Genomic DNA, 21888 nt, shown 5'->3' with positions numbered 1-21888 from the left:
AATGTGGCATGATAACTATGTTTTTTTTTTACACTTGCTTACAAAACAGTGACATATCCTACTATGATATTTATATATATATATATATATATATATATATATATATATATATATATATATATATATATATATATATATCAGCAACGCAAGTACTGTCTGCAAATAATGCAAGTACAAGAAGGTATTTCCCCCCAAAATGAAACCGTTCATATCATAGATATCAGTTTGCATCTTCATTTCTCCTGTTAGAATACGCCTGAGGGTGGTTGCATGCAAATTCTTATTAACATTGTGACAACAAATAAATACATTAAAGTTTAACAATTCAGTTCACACAGTGCTGATAATCCTAATTTGTAATCTTTAAGGTCCCACCTGATACAGTATTTTGGATGATAAATATTCTCGTTCTATAATTAGATCTTCACCTGAACTTTAACTCATTAAAATGTTTAAATTAGAAATCTCTCGCGTTTCATGCGTTCCTTTCTAGTGTCCTTCGCTGCCTCACACGTTGTGCAAAGCTTTGGGCAAAAAGTTGGGCAAATTACTTTCAAAATGTAATATACTACATATTACTAGTTACTTTCATATGAAAGTAATAAGTTACTTTACAATATTACTGTCTGTGTAGACTACACAGACAGTAATATTGTAAAGTAACTTATTAATGAGTTTCTCGTTACTTATTACACTATACTTATGTATTACGTTCAGCAAAATAACAGCAGTAGCAGAATGACATCGCTGCCCTGGAACATCCAGAAACATAATTTCAACCGTCTTGAAGTCAGTGTAAACCGTCCAAAATTCTAAATGTTATCCTTTTCCTTTGTTATTATGATCTATAGTGGTTATTTGCATAAAAGACACAATTTGATTAAGAAATGATTGTATCTTTATTTAAATATGCTTGATAAAAAAAAGTAACTCAATTTGTAACTTGTTACTTGACGAAGTAACTGGTATAATATTACTGAAATACTATTGGTAATAAGTTCCATTAATGAGTTACTGCTAAAAGTGTTACATGTAATATTACTTTTGTAATGAGTTACCCTGAACACTGGTTGCGGGTGCTCAACTACAGTACTCTTAACTGGCAGCGCTCATTTCTACCTACAGTGCCTCAATGGTTTGCCCTCAAGGTCGTATCACCCTGCCTTGCACGTTGCGCGTGCTCGCAGATGCAGCTCAACTGCGATTGTGGGCTGCGGACAAATTCGCCTTAGATTGGTAGAAAATAGAGTCTTTGCGGTTGTGTCACAAATTTGGCAACCAGCTCTGGAGCCATCATGGAGGTCCACTAGAGAATTTGCTGAAAAAAATATTGTTATGGTGGGATAGCATGCATATTAGCATGCAACTACTAGCCACTAGTTTCTACAAAGCTTGTGCAAAATCATGTGTTTTTACTGCGATGTTTGGCTATGCTAGCTAACAAGCTAACCACATCTATTGAATTCTGTTGAGATAGCCGAGTTGTACATTTAGAAATCCAGTCAGCTGCTCACAGCCACTGATGCCAAAGAGATGTGTTCCTCCAATATGGCCTCCAGAGGGTGAGTTACATCACCTGAAAGCCTAATATGCTCTGTATCTCAAAACCCACACTGAGTGCAGGTGGAACCGTACAAGTCCAGTCATCCAGTCCTGGCTGTTTCATCCTGGCACACACATGCACCATCCAAATCCGGGGATTTAGGGACGATATTGCAACTGCTTGCTCCCTCGCTTCAGATTGACTCATTCGCTCATAATCAGCTCTGGAACAGAAGATGGGGAACAGAGTGAGATTCTGCAACTGTGTTTTTGTTCCAAAATGAAATACAGTACATTGATAGAAATTGATATATGACACAAAATTAAAACAAACTGATGTGTCACTGAAGGGCATCAGGGGACAAAATGATAACACTTTGTATGTCGGTTGATGATTGGTTAGGTTTAGGTGTGAGGAGTGACAATTGGTTGGTTCAGGCCAATCAGAGGCAGTAATCCGTCCGGCCGATCCATTGTAGTACCAACTTTCATAGTTCGAGGCAGATGGGGAAAATGGGAGCGCGGTCTGCAACTTTTGAGGGGGTGGTGGAGATATGCACATTACTTCACATCTCAGGTGATGCTACAGAGTAACGCAAAAGTAATGTAATGAGTAGTGTAACCAATTACTTTCTCCAGGGAGTAATTAAGTAAAGGCATAACTTTTTTTAAGTAATGTGTAATGTGTAAAATATTACTTTTTTGAGTAACGACCCCCAACACTGGTCATTTGCTTGTTTATGTTCTATTATTTACTCATTTTACATACACACTAAGTAATTGATGACAAGCTTAATCACCACACTTGAAACTAGCCTTTAAATCAGGCTAGCCAAGTCTTAACAATAACTGCAACATCTACAGTACAGTGGTGAAAAACACAATGGTATTATTCCAGTTTGGAAGAGGATATTGAAGGGACGCAGCTTTGATAAGTCAAATGGAATAAGACTACAAGGTTTTTTTGCTTGTTTGTTGTTGTTGGTCCAAATGTGCCACTTGCCAAAAATCTACTCCAGAGATGTCTTTCTTACAGTTGGCAAGCTGGAGTCTGGTCTGCTCTTTCTGTTGGCTCGGAGAGGATCTGATATAGGTCAGCTTCTTTGGTTCCATTCCACCTACAAGAGCGGATAAAAAGAAAGAACCAAACAACAAAACTCACTGAGGCGTTCTTAGCAGTCACTCGTCATTCCCTCTCCTGTCCAGACGAGGCAGCAGATGCGGAGAGAGGAGAACAGAGTGACACTGACAGACTAAAATCTGAAGCCTTCACACAAGATAGCAAAATTATAATTCTGCATTCAACCTGGCAGGAGAGTGACATCTGACATCTGCAAAATATAACAAATTCATAATTCTGGCTTTATACTGATGGCAACAACCCCCCCTGGCCATGCTGCTGAAACACTGAGCAAATGGAGTCGGGGCTTAGGAATGAGAGCTTGAGTGTTTAAACATGAAAACAAACAACTTGTGTTCATTGTTTGAGTGAAATGAGAAAGTTGATGCAAAGATTTTTTTAAATCCTGTCTGAGAATTGGTTTGTTTTTTAGATTATTTTTTCTGCATTTTGCCTTTATTTAGATAGGACAGTAGGCAGACAGGAAAGGTAGGAAGAGAGAGGGGATGACAAGCGGCAAAGGAACTCGGGTCGGATTCGAACCCGCGTCGGCCACGCAGAGGACTGAGCCTCCGTGGTATGCGTGCTACCAGGTGAGCCACCAGGACGCACTGAGAGATGGACATTTAGGTGAGCATTACATCAGGTGGATTTAGGTGGCCATGATTTTGTATTTATTTTTACAGATGAGTTTATATTAGCTGTATTCTTGTTTTTGGGAGGACACTCTGGCTGCCTTTGCCTAATGGCAGACCGCCCCTCTCTGTGGGTCAGGGAGGGCTTCAGTGTCATGTCTGTCAGACACTCTCAGGTATGGACACGAGTCACATGACACTCTCAGGTATGGACACGAGTCACATGACACTCTCTGAAAGGGTTCGAGTTCATCAAACAGATGCCCTCAGTAGATGCAGCCCAACCCTGCTGCTGCCTCGATTTTGTTTTTTGTTTTGTTTTTGCAGCAGTGGTTCCAGTATTTTGGAACTGCAATAACCATAAAATGTGAGACACATTTCTTCCCATCACAACTCTAACATAATCCTCCCACCACAACACCAATAGTGTGATAAACAGCACTGTAGCCAGATCCACTCAGAGTGATTTGAATAAGAATAGCCTGTCAATCTGTTTCCAATATTAAAGTCAATCAACTGCAACACAGTTTAAGTGCTTTAACTGACAGCTTAATGGTTTATTTGGTAAAATGTCCCTCCCCACTGGCATTGCAAACACGCTACGTCTCCGGTGACTGACTAGCCTTGGGGCTCTGATATAAAACATGTTATTTATCTCTTAAAAAGCCTTCTAATATGAGATACATCTTTCCTCTTGACAGGGTAAAGCAGTGGTTCCCAAACTGTGGGCGTGGACCACCAGTGGTCCGCAGGGCTCCGCCTGGTGGTCCGCCAGAGCTTTTAAGGCAAGTTACACAACTAAGTGTATAACCTATCATGTCAGCTCTCAGGAAGACTGCTAATGGTTATTTGTGCAGTTACAGTATCCCTGACGAACAAGTCTATTTTTAATGTTGTAATTCCCCTTAAAAGCACATGAAAGGCCGGTTTTAAAAAGAAAAAAAATTGTGTGTGTGTGTGTGTGTGCGTGCGTGTGTGTGCGCGCGCGTGCGTGTGCTTACTGCTTTGTTACATCTGTGACACATGCACAGTGTCGTACATCAATAACCTCTGTATAGGGGTACTTACTTCCAAATGTCCTTTCCCCTCTAATGATGCACACACTCAGCTGGGCCCCTGCTACAGCTTGTAGCATCAGCCCACAAAGAGAAGAGATGGAAAGTCTTCTCCTGCACTGTCTATTCTTCCAGCTCTTGTGCCGCAATCACAGACATTTCCCATTTGGGGACAAGTGTGCTCGGGAATGGTACCTGGGCGCCAGTGTGAAAGCAACCTAAGCCAGTGGTGGATGGAGTACCTTAAAGCTGTAAAAGTAGGTTTAGATCTTACCCGGAAATTAATTTGTGCTCTAGGGATAGGAAGCTGGTATAGAGTATGTATTTCAGTGGGTGAGTGATTTGAGTGAGTGAGTGAGTGAGTGAGTGAGTGTGTGTGTGTGTGTGTGTGTGTGTGTGTGTGTGTGTGTGTGTGTGTGTGTGTGTGTGTGTGTGTGTGTGTGTGTGTGTGTGTGTGTGTGTGTGTGTGTGTGGGACATTTGCTTTGCTACATAGTGGTACTTGGTCTGAAAAGTTTGGGAGCCCCTGGTGTAAAGAAGCTGCATTGGGGGGGGGGGGGGGGGGGGGTGATGATGTTGATAGCATGTCCTCTGAGATAAAAGATATTAGTGCCTTGATACGGGCTTCAGTTGTTGTAACACACTATGATCACTGTTGCTTTCAGGACTGTATTTACATCAAGTTAGTGATTTGCTGCTTCCATGTTCCATCTCACTGGCATCCCAGGGCCAGGGTGTGTCTGCTTTAGACAGGGATCTGCTAGCAGGCACAGTGCTACTTCAATCTCCATTTATGCATGTGCTGCATTTTACATTCATGAAATGTATTCCCTCCTTGACCTTGAAATGGTCTCATATGGATACAGGAATTATAACTTAATAAAATACCTGAGCGGGATTTTCATTGAATACACCCTTTTCAAATGAACTTGGATGGTGGCATTTGGCAAGATGTCCTACTACAGCCTGTTCTATAGCTCAAACAGTATGAGGTCCCATCCGGTTTTGATGTATGACTTGATGCACCAGTCTAGTGCATTACGTCTATAAAGGTTACAGAACTCTGAAATGAGATCCTTGCCGTGACGGTGTGTAATGTATTTAATCAGGTTGGTGCTAAAAAAGAAAGCGAGTGTACTGTATCCAGCAACAGCGTACCCTAGATAAATAAAATAGGGTTAGATATATCAGTTTAACAATTAGCTGATATAGAGTGCCGCAGGGATGGCGTATTTTTGTAGGCCAACCCTGAAGTTAGCATTGCCTGGTTCCCTAGTCAATGAGACATAGGGATTACATTTTCCATGTGTCTCTGTCTGTCTGTGTGTCTGTGTGAACGGCCAATCAAGGCAGGTTCAAGGTTTCAGGCAGGAAAGCAGGCAGGCAGGACTAATACATGTAGGAGAAAAGGCAATTAGCCCCACTTGGCTGGGGGGGATGGGGGCTCTTCTTTTTTTTACACCACACACAACTTAAAACTACAGAAGGCAAAAAAAACAAAAAAAAATAGTTCTGAGTTTAAGTCAGGATTCAGAATTCTGGAAAATAATAATTGTCATAATTCTGAGATTGAAGTCATAATTCTACTAGATGTATGGACTGTCGCGCTGAAATGGAAGACACGGAATCCTGACAAGAAAACGTTTTGAGCTTTTATACTCCGTGCGGCTTCTCCTCGCAGAAGTGACCGTTGTTTTTGAAAGCTCTACTTTATCTGCCCAGCCGTCTCCGCGTAGTTTGAAAATTTGGGGTGTGCACGGCCAGACGAAAACCCGCCATACGGGAGCCTCGCGTAGGGGCGTGTCTGCTGGTGTGACGTCACTTGGCCGCACGGACACTCGCGGTGCTCGCGGATGCGTCAGGTAGAATTCGCGCTTTAAGGGGGTAGGCTACCGGGGGTGAGACATACAGTATCTGGCGGTTGTTATATGGGTATTTGATGCCTGAAATAAGGTCTATGGTTAACAGAAGTTTATGAAACGGAGACTTTTGTGTTCAGCAAGATAATCCTCACAAATGAACACTACTTTTATTATTTTTTAAGCGTACCGATCACCAAATCACCAAAAATCATGATCGCCAGAAAACGCTTTAAAAACTATTTAAAAAAAGGTGTTCGTTTGTGAAGATTAATTTGCGAAACACAACGTTCAAGTTTCATACACTTTTGTTAACTACAGTTAACATGTTAACTGCATTTAACCAAAATCCCATTCAAAAAACCTATTGACTGTGAGGAAACCAGGCGATGCTAACTTCTGGGTTTTAAGACTCATTCCTGTGGCACTCTATTGGCCTTTTATTTAATACCAAATATCTGCCCTGTGGTTCAGTGCCCATAGATGGAAGTTCCTGCCTGAACACAGCTACATAAAACAAAAGCTACAGGAAAAACTCTGCAAATAAATTTTATTTCATTTGCACATTTCATTTATACATTTAATTGCTCCGTTTTGTTTTTTGGTCAATTATATCTTCATTTAGAGGTCTAATCTATCCCAGAGTTTCCCCTGCCATTGATTATATGCGGTGTGGTGGATCTCCCTGTCGTAAGAAGCTGCGAACCCACCTAGTACAATTTAATTATAGCATTGGTTTGAGTGAATTTTAGTGCCCAATCATGGTTTAAATTCTATTTCAGAGGTTTTTTGCAACTAAAACTACTACAATATTGAAATTGAGAGAAAATCACAATACAGACATAGAAGTGTGTTCCTAAAAATATAAGGAAAAATGGTCTGATACTTCCTGCAGGTATGAGTTCACTATTTAAGTTCACGTACACTTAACCATTCTGTTCCCTTTTTTTCCTAATGCAATGAATATTGAAATGTACATAAAGCAATTTCAAAAGAAGTGGGTTACTTTTCCCTCTCTTTTTTGTAATAGACCCTTTTCACGTGGGCCATTTTGTGTCGAAAAGGCAGGGTAAACACAGGTGCAAGCAAAACACTAATGAGGGTTTGCAACATCCAATCATGGAAGTTGGAAACCCTCCTTAGTGTTTTGCTTGCACCTGTCCTTACCCTGCCTTTTTGACACAAAATGGCCCATGTGAAAAGGGTCTATTGTATGTGGGTGGGGGTGGTGGGGGTCGCCAGTGATATACAATGGTAAAATATGGGTCCCCTAAGGAAAAAGTGGGGAAACGCCTATGAGCAGTTTCTTCACTGCTGCAGTCCTAACTTGAGGCTTTTACCTGGGGCTGGCCTGGGCAGCCTGCTCTGTGAATCAGACACACTGCCAGAGGTCACAATGCATTCAGACTGGGGTTGGATGGGCTGGAGGAAGGCCACAGTGGGGAAAGGCACTGACGGGATGAGGGTCATGGAGGAGTCGGACAGGGAGTTGGGCACCCCCACCTTTAACCCGGACGGTATTTTCCAACGGGGCAACGGGGAAGAAGACACCTCCTCACTGGAGTAACTGGGAGCACTGGGAGGACTGAGGGACTGGTCTGGGGTTGATGAGGATTTGGGGAGGAGGTGCAGGATGGAGGAGAAGAAGGAACAGGATTCAGGAAGCGGGATGGTCCCGATTCCACTGTCCAACGTTCGCATCTTGCAGCCAGAGCCTGCGGCACAAGGAGAACAGATGGAGGGGCTCAGGGCGGCGGCAAGCAGGAATGAGACAACAGGGTGTAAATGGTTGAAGTGGCGCTGCAGAAAAACTCAAAGCGATTCACTATTCACAGATTTCTAGTGCTGTCATATTTATGAGTGAATAGCTATAATAACAACATTGGGCATAACATATGTCTCTACAACATCAATGTTGAGTGTGTAAGTAAGACTCCTTGTGAAAAACGACAAGCTGTCAAGTGATTTTAACTCGTTTCCAGGCCTATCAAGCTTATTTTTGCGTGTGATATTTTTAGTCAAATTATCTCACTGCACTGGCAGATAATCATGCTGGTTTCAATAAACTACACTTGATATATGCCAAAAATGATTTTGAATCAAGACATAATCCTAAAAGACAATTTCACTTGCGTTATCCTGATTGCGTTTCTACATTTTGTGGTGTTACGTGAATCAGTTTGGAAGTTAAGTGTCTTTTTGTGATTGGCCACGGTCATTGCCACACCCACTGGCCAAAAGGGGGTGTGGCAATGACCGTGGTCAAAGTTAATCAGTTTTAAGTTGGCCCAGATTTTGTGCAAATCTGTTCATAACTTTTTGAGATATCCTGCAGACAGACAGACAGACAGACAGACAGACAGACAGACAGACAGACAGAGAAAAACATCTACCTCCCAGCCAACTCATCGGCAGAGGTAAAATAAGTTGTTAACTAAGGACACAAGATAAAGGTCAGTTTCTGACTTTGGACTCGACTGTGTGGTGTTGCAGTAATTGGTATGTATTCTTGTAGTGTGAGACTGAGGTGCTCTGCACCAGTGTCACCAAGACAACCCTGGCTACGGCTGCTCTACTTGCTCATTAAAGTGCTTCTTAACCTCATGGATGAAAAGCCAGAATGATAATGTGGGTGATATGATTTCAGTAGCAGCAACTGCATTATCAAAGGGCAACAACACTGATTTACCCTAAGACATTTTCTCTGCAGCGTGATTGGACTGTTTGCCTCCTTGTCATTACTGTAGGGCAGGGTTACACAGAGGGAGCTCTAAGCAGCTGACACCAGTTGCACCTTTTGGTCATTCCCAAAGCATTCATGCAACTTTTTTCCTTCCTCCGTTTGATGAGGCAAAGGATTTACTCTTTAGCGCCAAGTCGAAGAATGGTTGTTCAGTTCAATCTACTGCAATTACATAAGTGTGATGCAGGGTAATGATTCCTAGCTAATTACACAGTAATATTGCTACAGAGAATGATTCAGCCAAGAGAGACTAGCCCACTTGAACCACACTGCTGTAAACTATGGACACTGCTAATGGGTGTGTGACCAGTGGCATGCATCGTTCACACTGAGTATGAAATGCATGACGCATGAAATGAAGTTCAAATACATTGCCAAAGCAGTGTATTTATTTTAATTGCAGCATATCAGTCATAACTGTCAAACACACATGGGAAGGGTTACGGCTATGTTGTGTGCATTATTTCTCAACTTTGAGATTCAAGATTAGAAACTTTATTGTTCATACATGCAAGCAAGAAATCTGCCTTGGCACACACACACACACACACACACACACACACACACACACACACACACACACACACACACACACAGAATAATATATTTCTCAACTAAGGAACTAGGAGCTCTGTGAAGCGTCAGGGTCCTTCACACTACTGTTGTACAGAGAACAATAGATTTTTTTTAAACAACTCTTCCAGGAGACCGTGGACCTCCAGCCATCAGCTCCACAAAGCTTCTCTCCCAGGAGTTTTCCTTACTCTCGTTTTGCCATAAAGTGCAGAAACAGACGTATCACAGCAGCTATCAGTCCAATGAGCTGACACACAAAACAAGAAAATATATCCTGAAGCTGTTGTCAAGCAGCCTCATTTGAAGCCTGTAGGCAATCAAGCAATGGAGCAAAAGCAACAGCTGCTCCCCATTTATTAATTAAGGCATCGTGAACAATTACGTTTTTGCACCACAACTCTCGATTCCTCAAAAGTTTACTTGTCTTTAATTTTTGCTCCTGGGTATTCTGAGTGATCATTCTTCAAATGAAAATACAGTTTCAAAGAATTGTGATGGTGCAAGTCACACCATGCCAAGTCTCTGAGGGGTGTCAAACTCATTTTAGTTCACGTGCCACATGCGACGCAATTTGGTCTCAAGTGGGCCAAACAAAGAAAATCAATGCATAATAACCTATTAATAAATAACAACTACAAATGTGCAGTTTCTTTTAGTGCAAAGAATTACAGGTACATTTTAAGAACATGCTTTCACATTCAAGATTCAAGATTCATTAAAAGTAAAAGACCTTTGAAGTGACATATGGAGGGGGAGGGTGGGTGTAGGATAGTATCCATGGGAATAGGACATAGGGTTATCTCAGCTACCATATGCCTATCATATCAAGTCTACTGTCTGTAACTGTGCATTACAGTTGACGGTAACTGTGCAATTCTCTATAGTCAAGGGTAATGAAAACAGTTTACCGTGATGAACCTCTTAGCCTTTACAAGTGCATCAAATTAGATTGAATGACTTCTCAGTGCAATGTTCACACTTGGCAAAGTCATCCAGTGGGCCGGATTGGACCCTTTGGCGCTGCCCCGCGGACCGTATGTTTGACACCCCTGATCAGGGGCGGACTGCATAATCGGGCACGTCGGGCAAATGCCCGGTGGCCTGGCCTGGCCTGGACTGCAAAAAAAAAAAAAAAGAAAAAAGGCCACTCACTGAACAGCAGGCCAGGCGCCGCCTACTGGTTTACTAGTGGTTTTATTACTTTATTCAGGTTTAAAGTGGGTGCATCTCATTGTAAAATTGGACTTGGCCCAAATTGGGCTTCAAACGGCCCAAATCGGGCTTCAAACGGCCCAAATTGGGCTTCAAACGGCCCAAATCTGGCTTCAAACGGCCCAAAATTGGGCTTCAAACGGCCCAAATTGAGCTTCAAACGGCCCAAATTTTTCGGCGGCGCCCTTCGGACGCCGGCACGCGCGTCGGCCTGTATTGGCCTGGCCTGCTTGGTATCTAATGCCCGGCCTGAATTATGATCCCAGTCCGCCCCTGCCCCTGATCTACACTATAATTCCGGTTCTGTCTGTGTGTGTATGTCAAACTTGGGGAAAGGGGGGGGGGCGCTGCTGGGAACCCGACATGCGCACAGTCATAGTGCCACCTATGGGTAACACAAATAGGGGTTTATCTCGAGAACCATTCGTCCGATCGATTTCAAACTTGGCAGGTGACCTGCTGGGGACCCAAGAAAGTGCAGTGCCAAATTTTGTGTAATTTGACCAATCAGAATATGGCTTTCACATATCTGGAGAACCCTTCATTCGATCGACTTGAAACTTGCCGTGTGCACTGCTGGGGACCCGAGAAAGGACAGTGTCAAATTTCATTCAATTCGACCAATCGGGGGAAGCGGTGAAAGCAGGGGGAGGATGGGGGATGAAGAGTGGGAGAGCATGATGCGTGAATGGGGGAGGGGAGGGAGGGGTGTATATATATATATATATATATATATATATATATATACTGTATACCACAGGAAATAGCATTTGAAAGTCAAATTGGGACATTGTACTTTTTTTGTTATTGACAACTTCCATTCATATAATATTCCGTTCAATATTCACCTCATATTCCAAGCATGCTTAAAAAATTATTTGCAAATACTCTACAACCCAGCTCTGAAAATATCACAGTGGCTTGTCCTCGCTGATCAAAACAGATAGTTTGTAACCACTGATGTCTCTTATTGTTATGTGAATATAGCGTTTATATTATTATATTTGCTTAAACTTTCTGTTTTTGAAAGTTGCAACAAAGTGTTTGAGAATAATTAAATGTTATTTTCATCCTGTCAAAAACAGGAACGACTAATTAGAGAAGACATGGAACACGGACATTATTGATTAGGTGGGTCTTAAGTTGGAACTCAACAACAGCCGCCGTGACATAGTCTTTCCTGGAAAGGCAGAATCTAAGAATTGATCACACTGAATCAATGTCTGCTTCAAGTCACAAGCTAGCATTGTTTGTGAAAGATCATCTGATTTCAGCATTTTAAAAAGGGCAACCATATGTTGAACTTTTCAATTAGTTCTTTCAAATGTAGCTTACTGTGTGTATAGGAATACTGTACTGTAATAGTTGTTGTACTATGTTGAATCATGAGTGAAATAAGTTTAGTTAGAAGGATATGTACTGAATAAATTTATTGAATCCATGTTCTCATCTAAAAGAGTCACAATGCTGGACTGCAACTGGCAGATTTTTTTCAAATCGAAACGATGCAAATCTGAGATCCGTTCAACAAGGCATCTTGTTAGTGAATGTCAGCCAACATTTGCAAACAAAAACAAAACTCTTATATGTTAGCCAAATATGTAAAAATTAAGAAAAGTTAAAGACATTTTGCACACTGCCAAAAAGAATCAGCTGGACAAAAATCTAGCAAAAACAGTGACTTTAACACAAATGTTGGTCTCGACCGAGTTTCAAGATGGAGACCGTCACGTTACCTCAAATCACTATAGCTGATGTCTGTTATGACGTGTGTCTTGTGACTCATCACCCCATCCTCAATAGCCATCGCTGCTGAGCCTATGACGTGGCAGTATATATAGCCACGGTCAGCGCGTCATCAGCCTCTTCCTGACCGTTCACATCAGTGGCGGCTGTACCTTGTCTGATTGTCTTCTCTGGAGCTGTGTTTCGCCCCACCCACCTCCCCAGTCCACCACCAACGTCTTGACGTGAAAAGCTTTTTGCATTCTTGCTGGTTGTACTGGATTTGTTTTTGTTGGTCACAACTTTATCTTCAAATCGAAAACTCCCTAACCAATTATGCCGCCAACTCTGGATGATATAAATCTATATACTGTAAATGCTCCCAATGTGAGTTGAAGGTAAAGTTAATTCACTCAACAGCAGCTTGGATGAATGTGCTTAGTTGGCACAGTGCTGAAAGGTTAATGAGGTGATTAACCCACACAGTCTCTCTCTCTCTCTCTCTCTCTCTCTCTCTCTCTCTCTCTCTCTCTCTCTCTCTCTATATATATATATATATATATATATATATACTATATATATACTATATATATATATATATATATATATATATATATATATATATATATATATATATATATATATATATTTTTTGTCACCACATGCAATTCTATTTTTTTAATTTAAATAAAAGGAGTCTAATTATACATGGTGTATATCAATTGTGTGTGTGTGTGTGTGTGCGTGTGTGTGTGTGTGTGTGTGTGTGTGTGTGTGTGTGTGTGTGTGTGTGTGGGTAGTAGTAGTAGTATTAATAATAGTATAGTATATGGTGTTGATTTCCATTGCTGTCTATGCATTACATTGTCATGCTTTATGTTTATTTTTGTTTACTTTTTTATTTTTGTTTGTTCTTTTCTCTTGTTTTTTGTTTATATTGTATGCTTTGATGTAATAGTTATTAATATTGGTTTAATCTCTCAGGTGAGACCTCATATAAGCCCATTAGGTTTTCTTGTCTCTCTACCTGCACAATATTTTTATCCATTTGTTTCCTTGTGTTTGTTCTTGATTTTACTGTGCAAAAAATAATCAATCAATCAATCAATCAATCAATCAATCAATCAATCAATCAAGCAATCAATCAATCAATCAATCAATCAATCAATCAATCAATCAATAACAATGGTGATATGACCTGTCTTAGCCCCAAATCAAATCGACTAATGGAAATAAATACATGTAGAGAGGCAGAATAAATTAAACCAAAAAAGAAAAAAGAAATAAAGGATTTATTTAGTACTTTTGCTATGCCGTTATTATATTTGGCTTTATTCACTGCCGACAAACTAAAATGGTATAAGCATTGATAAAAACATAAAGACATAATGTTAGCATCACTCCTAATTTCACTCAGCTGTACACTACAAATACCCAGATGTGTATTTACAGTATCATTTATGTCTATAATTCTTTAAAATGATTCTTGTAACATTGACACAACAGAGGACTGAAAAATCTGACCTATTACAGGATCCTGGCCGGGGCTCTTCAACGCAGATCCATTTTCACCATCTGCTCTCTGGTTCATCATCTGCGTCTTTGCGTTTTGTGGAAAGACCAAAAAAAAAAATACCATTGCTCATGTGTTTCTTATATACCAGGGACGTGCAGTGGGGGGGAAGGGCGGAGCAAAGGCTGCCCCTTTGCTCCTTGATGTCAAACTGCCCTTTTTGTCTGTGGCCGATATTACTGTCTTTCAGAGGCTGTAGCAGGCTCATTTTGACCAGGAAGGGGGGTAAATAATGGTCCAAAATTAGGCGACATTTTGGCGAGGTAAAAACAGGCATTCAAAGGGGTTCTTTGACCTCTCACCTCAAAATATCTGAATGAGTACAGTATGGGTACCCACGAGTCTCCCTTTTACAGACATGCTTTATGGTAATTCCATGCTTTTTTGGATGCAGTATTGTTATTTTAGTCTAATCTATTTGAATATTTCTGCATACTGGGGCTCCTAAACAATCTTGTAATTGGGGGCGCGAACCTGCAACCCTCGTGTCGTCCACTACACATGCAAATCCTTCACTTGTCTGTCTACTCTAAATAAGAGCAAAGAAGATACAAATGCACATTTCAAATAAACTTGAAACTATCTCTTGAAGATCATCTGTGCCCCAGAAATTGCTGGGAAGCAGCAAATATGGCCGCAAGGCACTTTGAATCTTTGGTGATGGAAGCTCAATTGCATAATGCAACACAGTGCTCAGTACTGCCTCGTGGTTAGGAATAGTGTGTACAACTGCTATTAGATTGATGGAGTGCATCCTAAAAATTCATACATAATTGCAGTAAACCTGGCCAGCATGGGTCAAAAATAAACTACAAAACCCTCCATCACAGTCCTGTGACAGGGGTGTGTCAACTGCTCATTTATTATGTCTCGTTGGATAAAGACATGACTTAATTCCTGAAAGTGTAAATGTTTGAATTTTTTTTTATATTGTATTATCCTAGACAACAGTGCAGTGAGTATGCATTAACACTGCTAGTGAGTGGTTTGAGGTTACAGTAGATTCCCACAAGGGAAACTGAGGATACAAATGTATACACTCATGGTATTATAAGATGCTTTGAATAAAAAGTATCCACCAAATGTCAAAGATTAGGTGATACACTGATTACCGTACATGGGATTACAGTAATTTAATTACAAAACATCTGTTATAGCTACTGAAAAAACTTTGGTTACAGATGCTTTTGAAAACTAGAAGCAATTACTTGGATTATTGAGAGACATTATTTGATGGGGAAAAGAGGCACTGATGGTGGGATTATGGACGCAATGATGATTTGAAATAAGGGTTGGAAATGATAGTAGAAATGATGAAATGTGTGTAAGGGTGTTTGAAGGACTCTTGCTGAAATTAGCCTCATACAGTATTTTCTGTCTAGTGCTTTTCATTTCTATCCATCTAACTTTTCTCTTTTTTAAATTTTTTGTTAGGGCGTTTTAGGTCACTGTCTTACTTTTATATTGTAATGTTACACACACACACACACACACACACACACACACACACACACACACACACACACACACAGATGCATTGTACACATTTCCCTGAGTAAAACTAAAACTGAGCTTGTACTAATAACATAACTGGCCTTTTTGTATTGAGTAGTGATTGAATTTACCTTTGTGTCCCCTAAGATGTCAGCATGTCCTTGCATCTCATTGAGGGATATTCCTGGGCAGGGCATTGAGATGCAGGCCCGCACTGCATCATGAGACTCTCTCCTCCCTGCAGAGCTGAAAGACAACAGTTTTTCAACAAACCACTATCATCTGAGATTCTCTGATATTGATTCAACATGCCCAGGGTGCTTCACCTGATAAATTACCCTATATCTTTTTAAACCTGGCTGCGATGTTCTGTATGAAATGTGTCTCAACTTGGCTCAGGGCTAAGAGGGGTGATAAATGTCTCTAAGACCACTTGATAAAAATGGCCCAGGTTATCCAGAGCTGTAAATCACTTTGCTGGCAGAAAGACTATGAAGATATCTGCTGGATCAAGTGCGGTTGGTTCAGTGTTGAGATGAAATATGAATGAAAGCCAAGCGCTCAATACGTCTCAAAAGGCACGGGTGTTGAGTTTAATACACTAGAGTCATAACTAAAGTAGGGCACTGTTATTACTGATGGTCTTGCTTTAGACAACTTTTAACAAGAAGATTGCATTCCCTGAAACAGATTGTCTCATCTCTGTAAACATGACCCATAACTGGAAAATGAAACATACTGTCACAGGCTACTGTTATAACTGATAGTTTTGCTTTGGAAAACTTTTAAAATGATTGTACCGTAGTGTGTGAAGGAGTCTGTGTGATATTGCAACTTTACATCCATAGGTGTTACAAAAAAATGTTGGCCATCCCACAAAAAGAGGAAAGAATGATGTAATGGGGGACATTTGGTGTACACATTCAACCTGAAGCCAATATTGTGTTTAAGTTAACAAGTATTGGTCTCAGATTGTCAGATGAATCTGTAATTTGGCTGCTGAGTTATTTTCTTGTTTGGCCTCCCCCATCCCCCCCCCCCCGTATATGTAAAACACACACACACACACACACACACACACACACACACACGCACACACACACACACACACACATACACACACACACACACACACACACACACACCACACACTCACACACTCACTCACACACACTCACTCACACACTCACACACACACACACACACACACACACACAGACACACACACACACGCACGCACGCACGCACGCACGCACGCACGCCCGCCCGCACACACACACACACACACACACACACACACACACACACACACACACACACACACACACACACACACACACACACACACACACACTACTTTGAATAGATATTATGGATTTTAAGTTTTGGCTTAGTGTTGCTTTGTTTACGAACTATGATTTCACATGTATTATATCTCAGCAGTAATTTCTGTCTGTCCTAATGACTGTTGTTATCTTGGGTTGTTAGGTTACTTCTATTTCTTACCAGTCTTTTCCATCACTTTTTCTTCTGTCCTTCTTTTTGTCAGACTTTGTCTGCTTCCCCCCCAGGAGTGATGTCATCTTTTGCTCCCTCTTGTCTTCTTTTTCTTTAGGTGGATCAGCCTTTTTGCTGCTTGGAGCAGGAAGCTTACTCTTGCGAAAGCCAAACCAGTTTGCCAAGGTTGAGCCAGATTTTTGCTTTGCTTCACTGGTTCTCTCCTGTTCTTGAGACTTATGCAAGTTTTCCTCTATTCCAAGCATAACTTTCTCCTCGATCGTGGTTATAGTAGTTTGTCTTTCTGGTTCCTCAGAAACTGGTTCACCAAAGGCGCTCGAGAACTGTTGTTCAATCTGAAGACGCCTGACCTGCTCTCGTTGCTGTTTTAGACTTTGAAGTCTTTCACTGGAAGACGCCAGATGTGAAGGTATTGGTAGACCCTCTTCAATCAGGAAGTTGTTCAAAAGGGATCGGTTCATTGGACAATGATAGCTACTGGAGCAACTCATACTTCCTGGGAAGACATCACTGAGAGTGTTTAAAGAGCTCCCCGAGTGAGTTTTGATCTGGGTACGGACCTTTCCAGATCTGTTGAAGTTTGGCCGGTCCATGTATCGTGCACCAAAGCTCTGGCTACGAACCTTAGCCCCATTCATGCCCATAACTGGCTTGAGGGGAGGTCTGGTTGACACAGACACAGAGCGTTTGAACAGCCAACCTTCCTCATCAAATCCCCAGTCTAATATAACACCACTGTCTGCAGCAGCACATTGTACTGAGGGCTCCGAATCCAGTGAGCTACATCGGGTCTCAAACTTTCTCCGGGCTCTGTTCTGTGCACCACATTCATTAACTCCATGTATCATCTGTTGAGCATGGGGATCACAAGTGAAAGGCTCAAATGTCTGGAGACATTTTGTAGTAGTGTTTGTATCACCTTTGATATGCCTTCCGAGAACTAGGAAGGTACTGGTCCCCGGTCCTGGAATTGCCTCATATGATTTAGCATTTACAGGGAGTGCTGTTTTCACATCTCGGGTGGAAGTCTGAGAATTATGGCCAATTCCATGGTAGTAAACATGACAAAAAGCCTGAGGCAAGCCTTCGGAAGGTTGTGGCTCCTCAATGCTCTGTTGGGATACTGGTAAGAAACTTTGATTTGGTAATATATTTTCATCATGGCATGTGACAGTTCTGTTCATAGAAGATGTGACAGAGTCCGAAACGTGTGACTCTTGAACTGGGATGGAAGTTGTACATGGTATCCTGGATGACTGTGTATGGTAGACCTGGGTAGGGACATGTTTAGGTGACTTCATAACCTCAGCAGCCATTTGTGGGGCCATATGATGACTGTCTTTTGCTTTGTTAAAGTGTTGAGGCTGCATCTGTAAACCAGATGAAAGCTGGTGTAATTGAGGCTTGGTGCTGGTAGCTGTTGCCTTCCCAGTGTTAGAGCTTTGAGGTTGACCTACAGATTTCTTGGGTGAAGAGTCATAACCAGGTCTAACGAGAAGAGAGGTGGTTCGACCTGGCGGTGGTGGTGGGGATGGGGACCTAAGCTCTGAATGGGAAGCCTCAGAGTGCTGCTCCTGACGCCGTTGTTTGAGTGGAGAGCAAGCTGTAGAGATGCCTTCAGAGTCATTACTTAATGGAGGTTTAGTGATTTGCCAAGGTGCTTTTGTAGGGCTCTTGACCCCAGGAGGCTTAAATGCATTTGAATGTTTCACAGGGGAAGACAGGGGAGAACTTTGCCTGACACTGTCAAGAGACTCTGAAGTTCTCGTCTCAGCAAGATTCTCACCTTTCTCAACTTTAGGAAATGTTCCCTTGCCTGAACCATGCATTTTGCCAAGGTTCGATCTCTTGCCACGAATACTGTGTCCAGGAGAGTTTGACTGTCCTTTGGACCTATGGACCTTAATAAGCTTTTGTTGTAGAGGAGAATGTAATTGCTTGGTTTGATCTGGTCCTCCATCTGCACTCTTGCTCCGCAGAATAAAAGCCTTCCTCGCTGAGTCACAAGGTTGAGGTTTTAGCTTCCTTTGCGGGGAGTCCAAGATGGCGTAGTCCTTGCTGCCACTGCCAACTTGACTTGCCTGATCTCTGCAATGAGGAATGTCCATTGAGGAGCTGCGCTGTCTGGCTTCGCTAACACAGCTCAGAGCTGTTGTTGCAGTGTGCTGAGCGGATGAGCTCCCTGCTTCCAGTTGCTTGCCTATGAGTCTGTTCTGTTGCCGTTTGACATCATCAAGTCTAGACTTACGGTCAGTGGACCTTTCCTGGTTATTGTTTCTGTCATTTGACTTCTTCAGGCCAGATGGCTTCTCTTTTTCTAGTGAGTCTTTGCTCTTTAATTCATCCATGTTGGTAGGGTTCTGTGTTGGGCTGACACCCGGTTTCACTGTGGGCCGCTCCAAGATGTCTGTGACAGCTGAGAGGAAGCTGTCAGGATTTTCTGTGAGTTTGACAGGGTCTTCTTGAAAACTGCTGTCAGCAGGATCTGTTCTATTACTAGTAACATTGGCTTTCTCCAAGCAAAGAAGCTCTTTTGTGGCTTGGTCACAGGGTTCCCTGGATGGGGATTTAGGTGACTCATCATCTGCATCATCTGAGTCTGAAACTAGGGCAGCACCCCCTGCTCCTGCCTTGAAAGGTTTGCCCATAGTGACTGCTTGTTTGGGTACAGTCCCCTGTGGCGCACACTTGATACCAAGCGAGTATATTCCCTCATTGGAGGTCATGCAATCTTTGTAATGTTGCACAGATGCAAGTGAGGATGTTTTTTTGGAGCTGCACATTTGGAGACGCTTCAGGCCTTTCAGGATGTGCCCTTCCTTCCATCCCAGGTCTGTCTGCTCGACTGGCGCGGAAGCATTGCCGGATACTGACCCCGTACTCATCCTCTTCTCCCGGCTCATGGCGCTCTGCATAACAAGAGCGAATTACAATTCTTTAAATGTTATAGATCGATCATTCATTTTTACCCAAAATGCCAAGAAGGCCTACTTTATATTGTTAATTGATGTGGTAATTAATTTGTAGGAAGATAACAAAACCCACCTGCTTGGAGGAGCCGCGTCCCTCCGCCCAAGTATGGGAGCCACTGGAGTACTCACTACAACCACTGGATAATGACACCTCACTGCTGCTGCCACTGCAGCTACTGCGTGGGCATGTTAGACTCAGCAGACTGGGCCACCTCCCAGCAGGAATACCCGCCTTTCCATTCCTCTGGACCTCCTGGAAAGTAATTAACTATATAATCAGCCAACAAAAATTAAGCAAACTGACACTATGAAGACATGGATATAGTACCTAGTGTATCATATTAATGGCCATTGTAGGCTGATGTAATAAAATGTGAAGCAACATCTGTGTGTCTGTCAAATTTAATGAGACCTAAATATATGAGATACATATTTATGATATATAATTTAAGAATTTAATTGATCAATTTTGACAAATCTTATAATTATTGCTAACCTTTGCACCAGTCAAGTAAATTGCTTGTTCATCCATATAATCCCTGGCATTGTATTCAATAGATTCTCTTCACAATAGATTTCTCTTAGCAGTCTGAACTATACACAACCCGTGAGGATGCCCCATGGCTCTGCATTTGTATTTGTCACACGTCTCGAAGAATCGATATGCTGGATACATTGCTGTCTCTTTCCATCCAAAGGCTAATTGAGGAAAGGAATGGCATTTTCCACTCCACTAGTTAGAGGGCTCCTGCTCTATAATGTGTGTATCTACTTTTCTCTAGTCTTGCAGGTATGTCATGATTACTTTTGGGAAGTTGGTCAACTGAGGCATTTTATAGAGATGCCTCTGTCTGTCCTGATATAAAGGCACACTGAGCTCGCAGCCTCTTGGCGTGTCATTCATATTTCAAACATCAGTGCACAATGAATAACCAATTACCAATAATAGATGAGTAATACTCTTGTTTGGTTGGAGCCTACAAGATTAACCAAAATCAATATTCACACAGTGTTCCTCTGAGAAAGCAGATTCTTCATCTCATCTTTGACTTGGTAGAGTCATTGTTTAGCCCTAATCCATCTATAAATTTGACAATGTGGACTCTGTCTCTCGGTCTGTTTCAAGAATTTTGGCCGGCCACAGCTGTGCCGTTTTACGTGCAATCGGGCTGAAACTTTCAGGGGGTGTAAAGAGCACCTGTGCGGGTGACCTGACGGAGCTGTGTTTTTTAATTAGGGCATATTAATGGCCCTAATTGCCCTAAGGCTGATTGCCCTAAAGCTTAGGCTTAGGCAGTTCTGTGATGATGTCATCAGTGACACACACACACACACACGCACACACACACACACACACACACACACACACACACACACACACACACACACACACACACACACACACAAGAGAGAGAGACTGAGGGAGAGGGAGAGAGGAGAGGGAGAGAGACTGAGGGAGAGGGGGAGAGAGGAGAGGGAGAGACTGAGGGAGAAGGAGAGAGAGGAGAGGAAGAGAGACTGAGGGAGAGGGAGAGAGGAGAGGGAGAGAGACTGAGGGAGAGGGGGAGAGAGGAGAGGGAGAGACTGAGGGAGAAGGAGAGAGAGGAGAGGAAGAGAGACTGAGGGAGAGGGAGAGACTGAGGGAGAGAGCGAAGGGGAGAGAGACTGGGAGAGAGAGAGCGAGGGGGAGAGAGACTGAGTGAGAGAGGGAGACATTGGGCTCTATCGTCCCACTGGCCTTAAATTAGCGCTTAGTGCCAGGCCAGCCCATATTAGTGGGCGTGGACCGGCGTAGTCAATATTTTCGTGTCGGCGCTACATGTGGCCTTAAGCATTATAACCACGCCTTTTAAGCGTAGAATTAT

At 42.2% G+C, this 21888-nt stretch overlaps 1 protein-coding gene across 1 annotated transcript in view; it reads right to left on the bottom strand.

The window, feature by feature from the left end:
- Nucleotides 1-1627: 1627 nt before the first annotated feature.
- LOC310777823 (nck-associated protein 5-like) overlaps nt 1628-21888 on the bottom strand; it is a 62061-nt gene continuing 41800 nt past the window's right edge. Inside the window, exons 7-13 of the mRNA XM_083638176.1 lie at nt 20097-20276; nt 17040-19960; nt 15665-15779; nt 13991-14066; nt 7551-7925; nt 2577-2660; nt 1628-1766 (exon numbers count right to left, since the gene is read on the bottom strand). Coding sequence (XP_083494302.1) covers nt 1765-1766; nt 2577-2660; nt 7551-7925; nt 13991-14066; nt 15665-15779; nt 17040-19960; nt 20097-20276 — 3753 coding nt within the window. The 3' untranslated portion in view covers nt 1628-1764. The remainder of the gene's footprint in view (nt 1767-2576; nt 2661-7550; nt 7926-13990; nt 14067-15664; nt 15780-17039; nt 19961-20096; nt 20277-21888) is intronic.

The sequence above is a fragment of the Poromitra crassiceps genome (assembly GCF_964638095.1).
Source record: "Poromitra crassiceps genome assembly, chromosome: 6".
In the NCBI taxonomy this organism is placed as follows: Eukaryota; Metazoa; Chordata; class Actinopteri; order Beryciformes; family Melamphaidae; genus Poromitra; species Poromitra crassiceps.
This window is presented reverse-complemented; position numbering and strand designations above follow the sequence as displayed.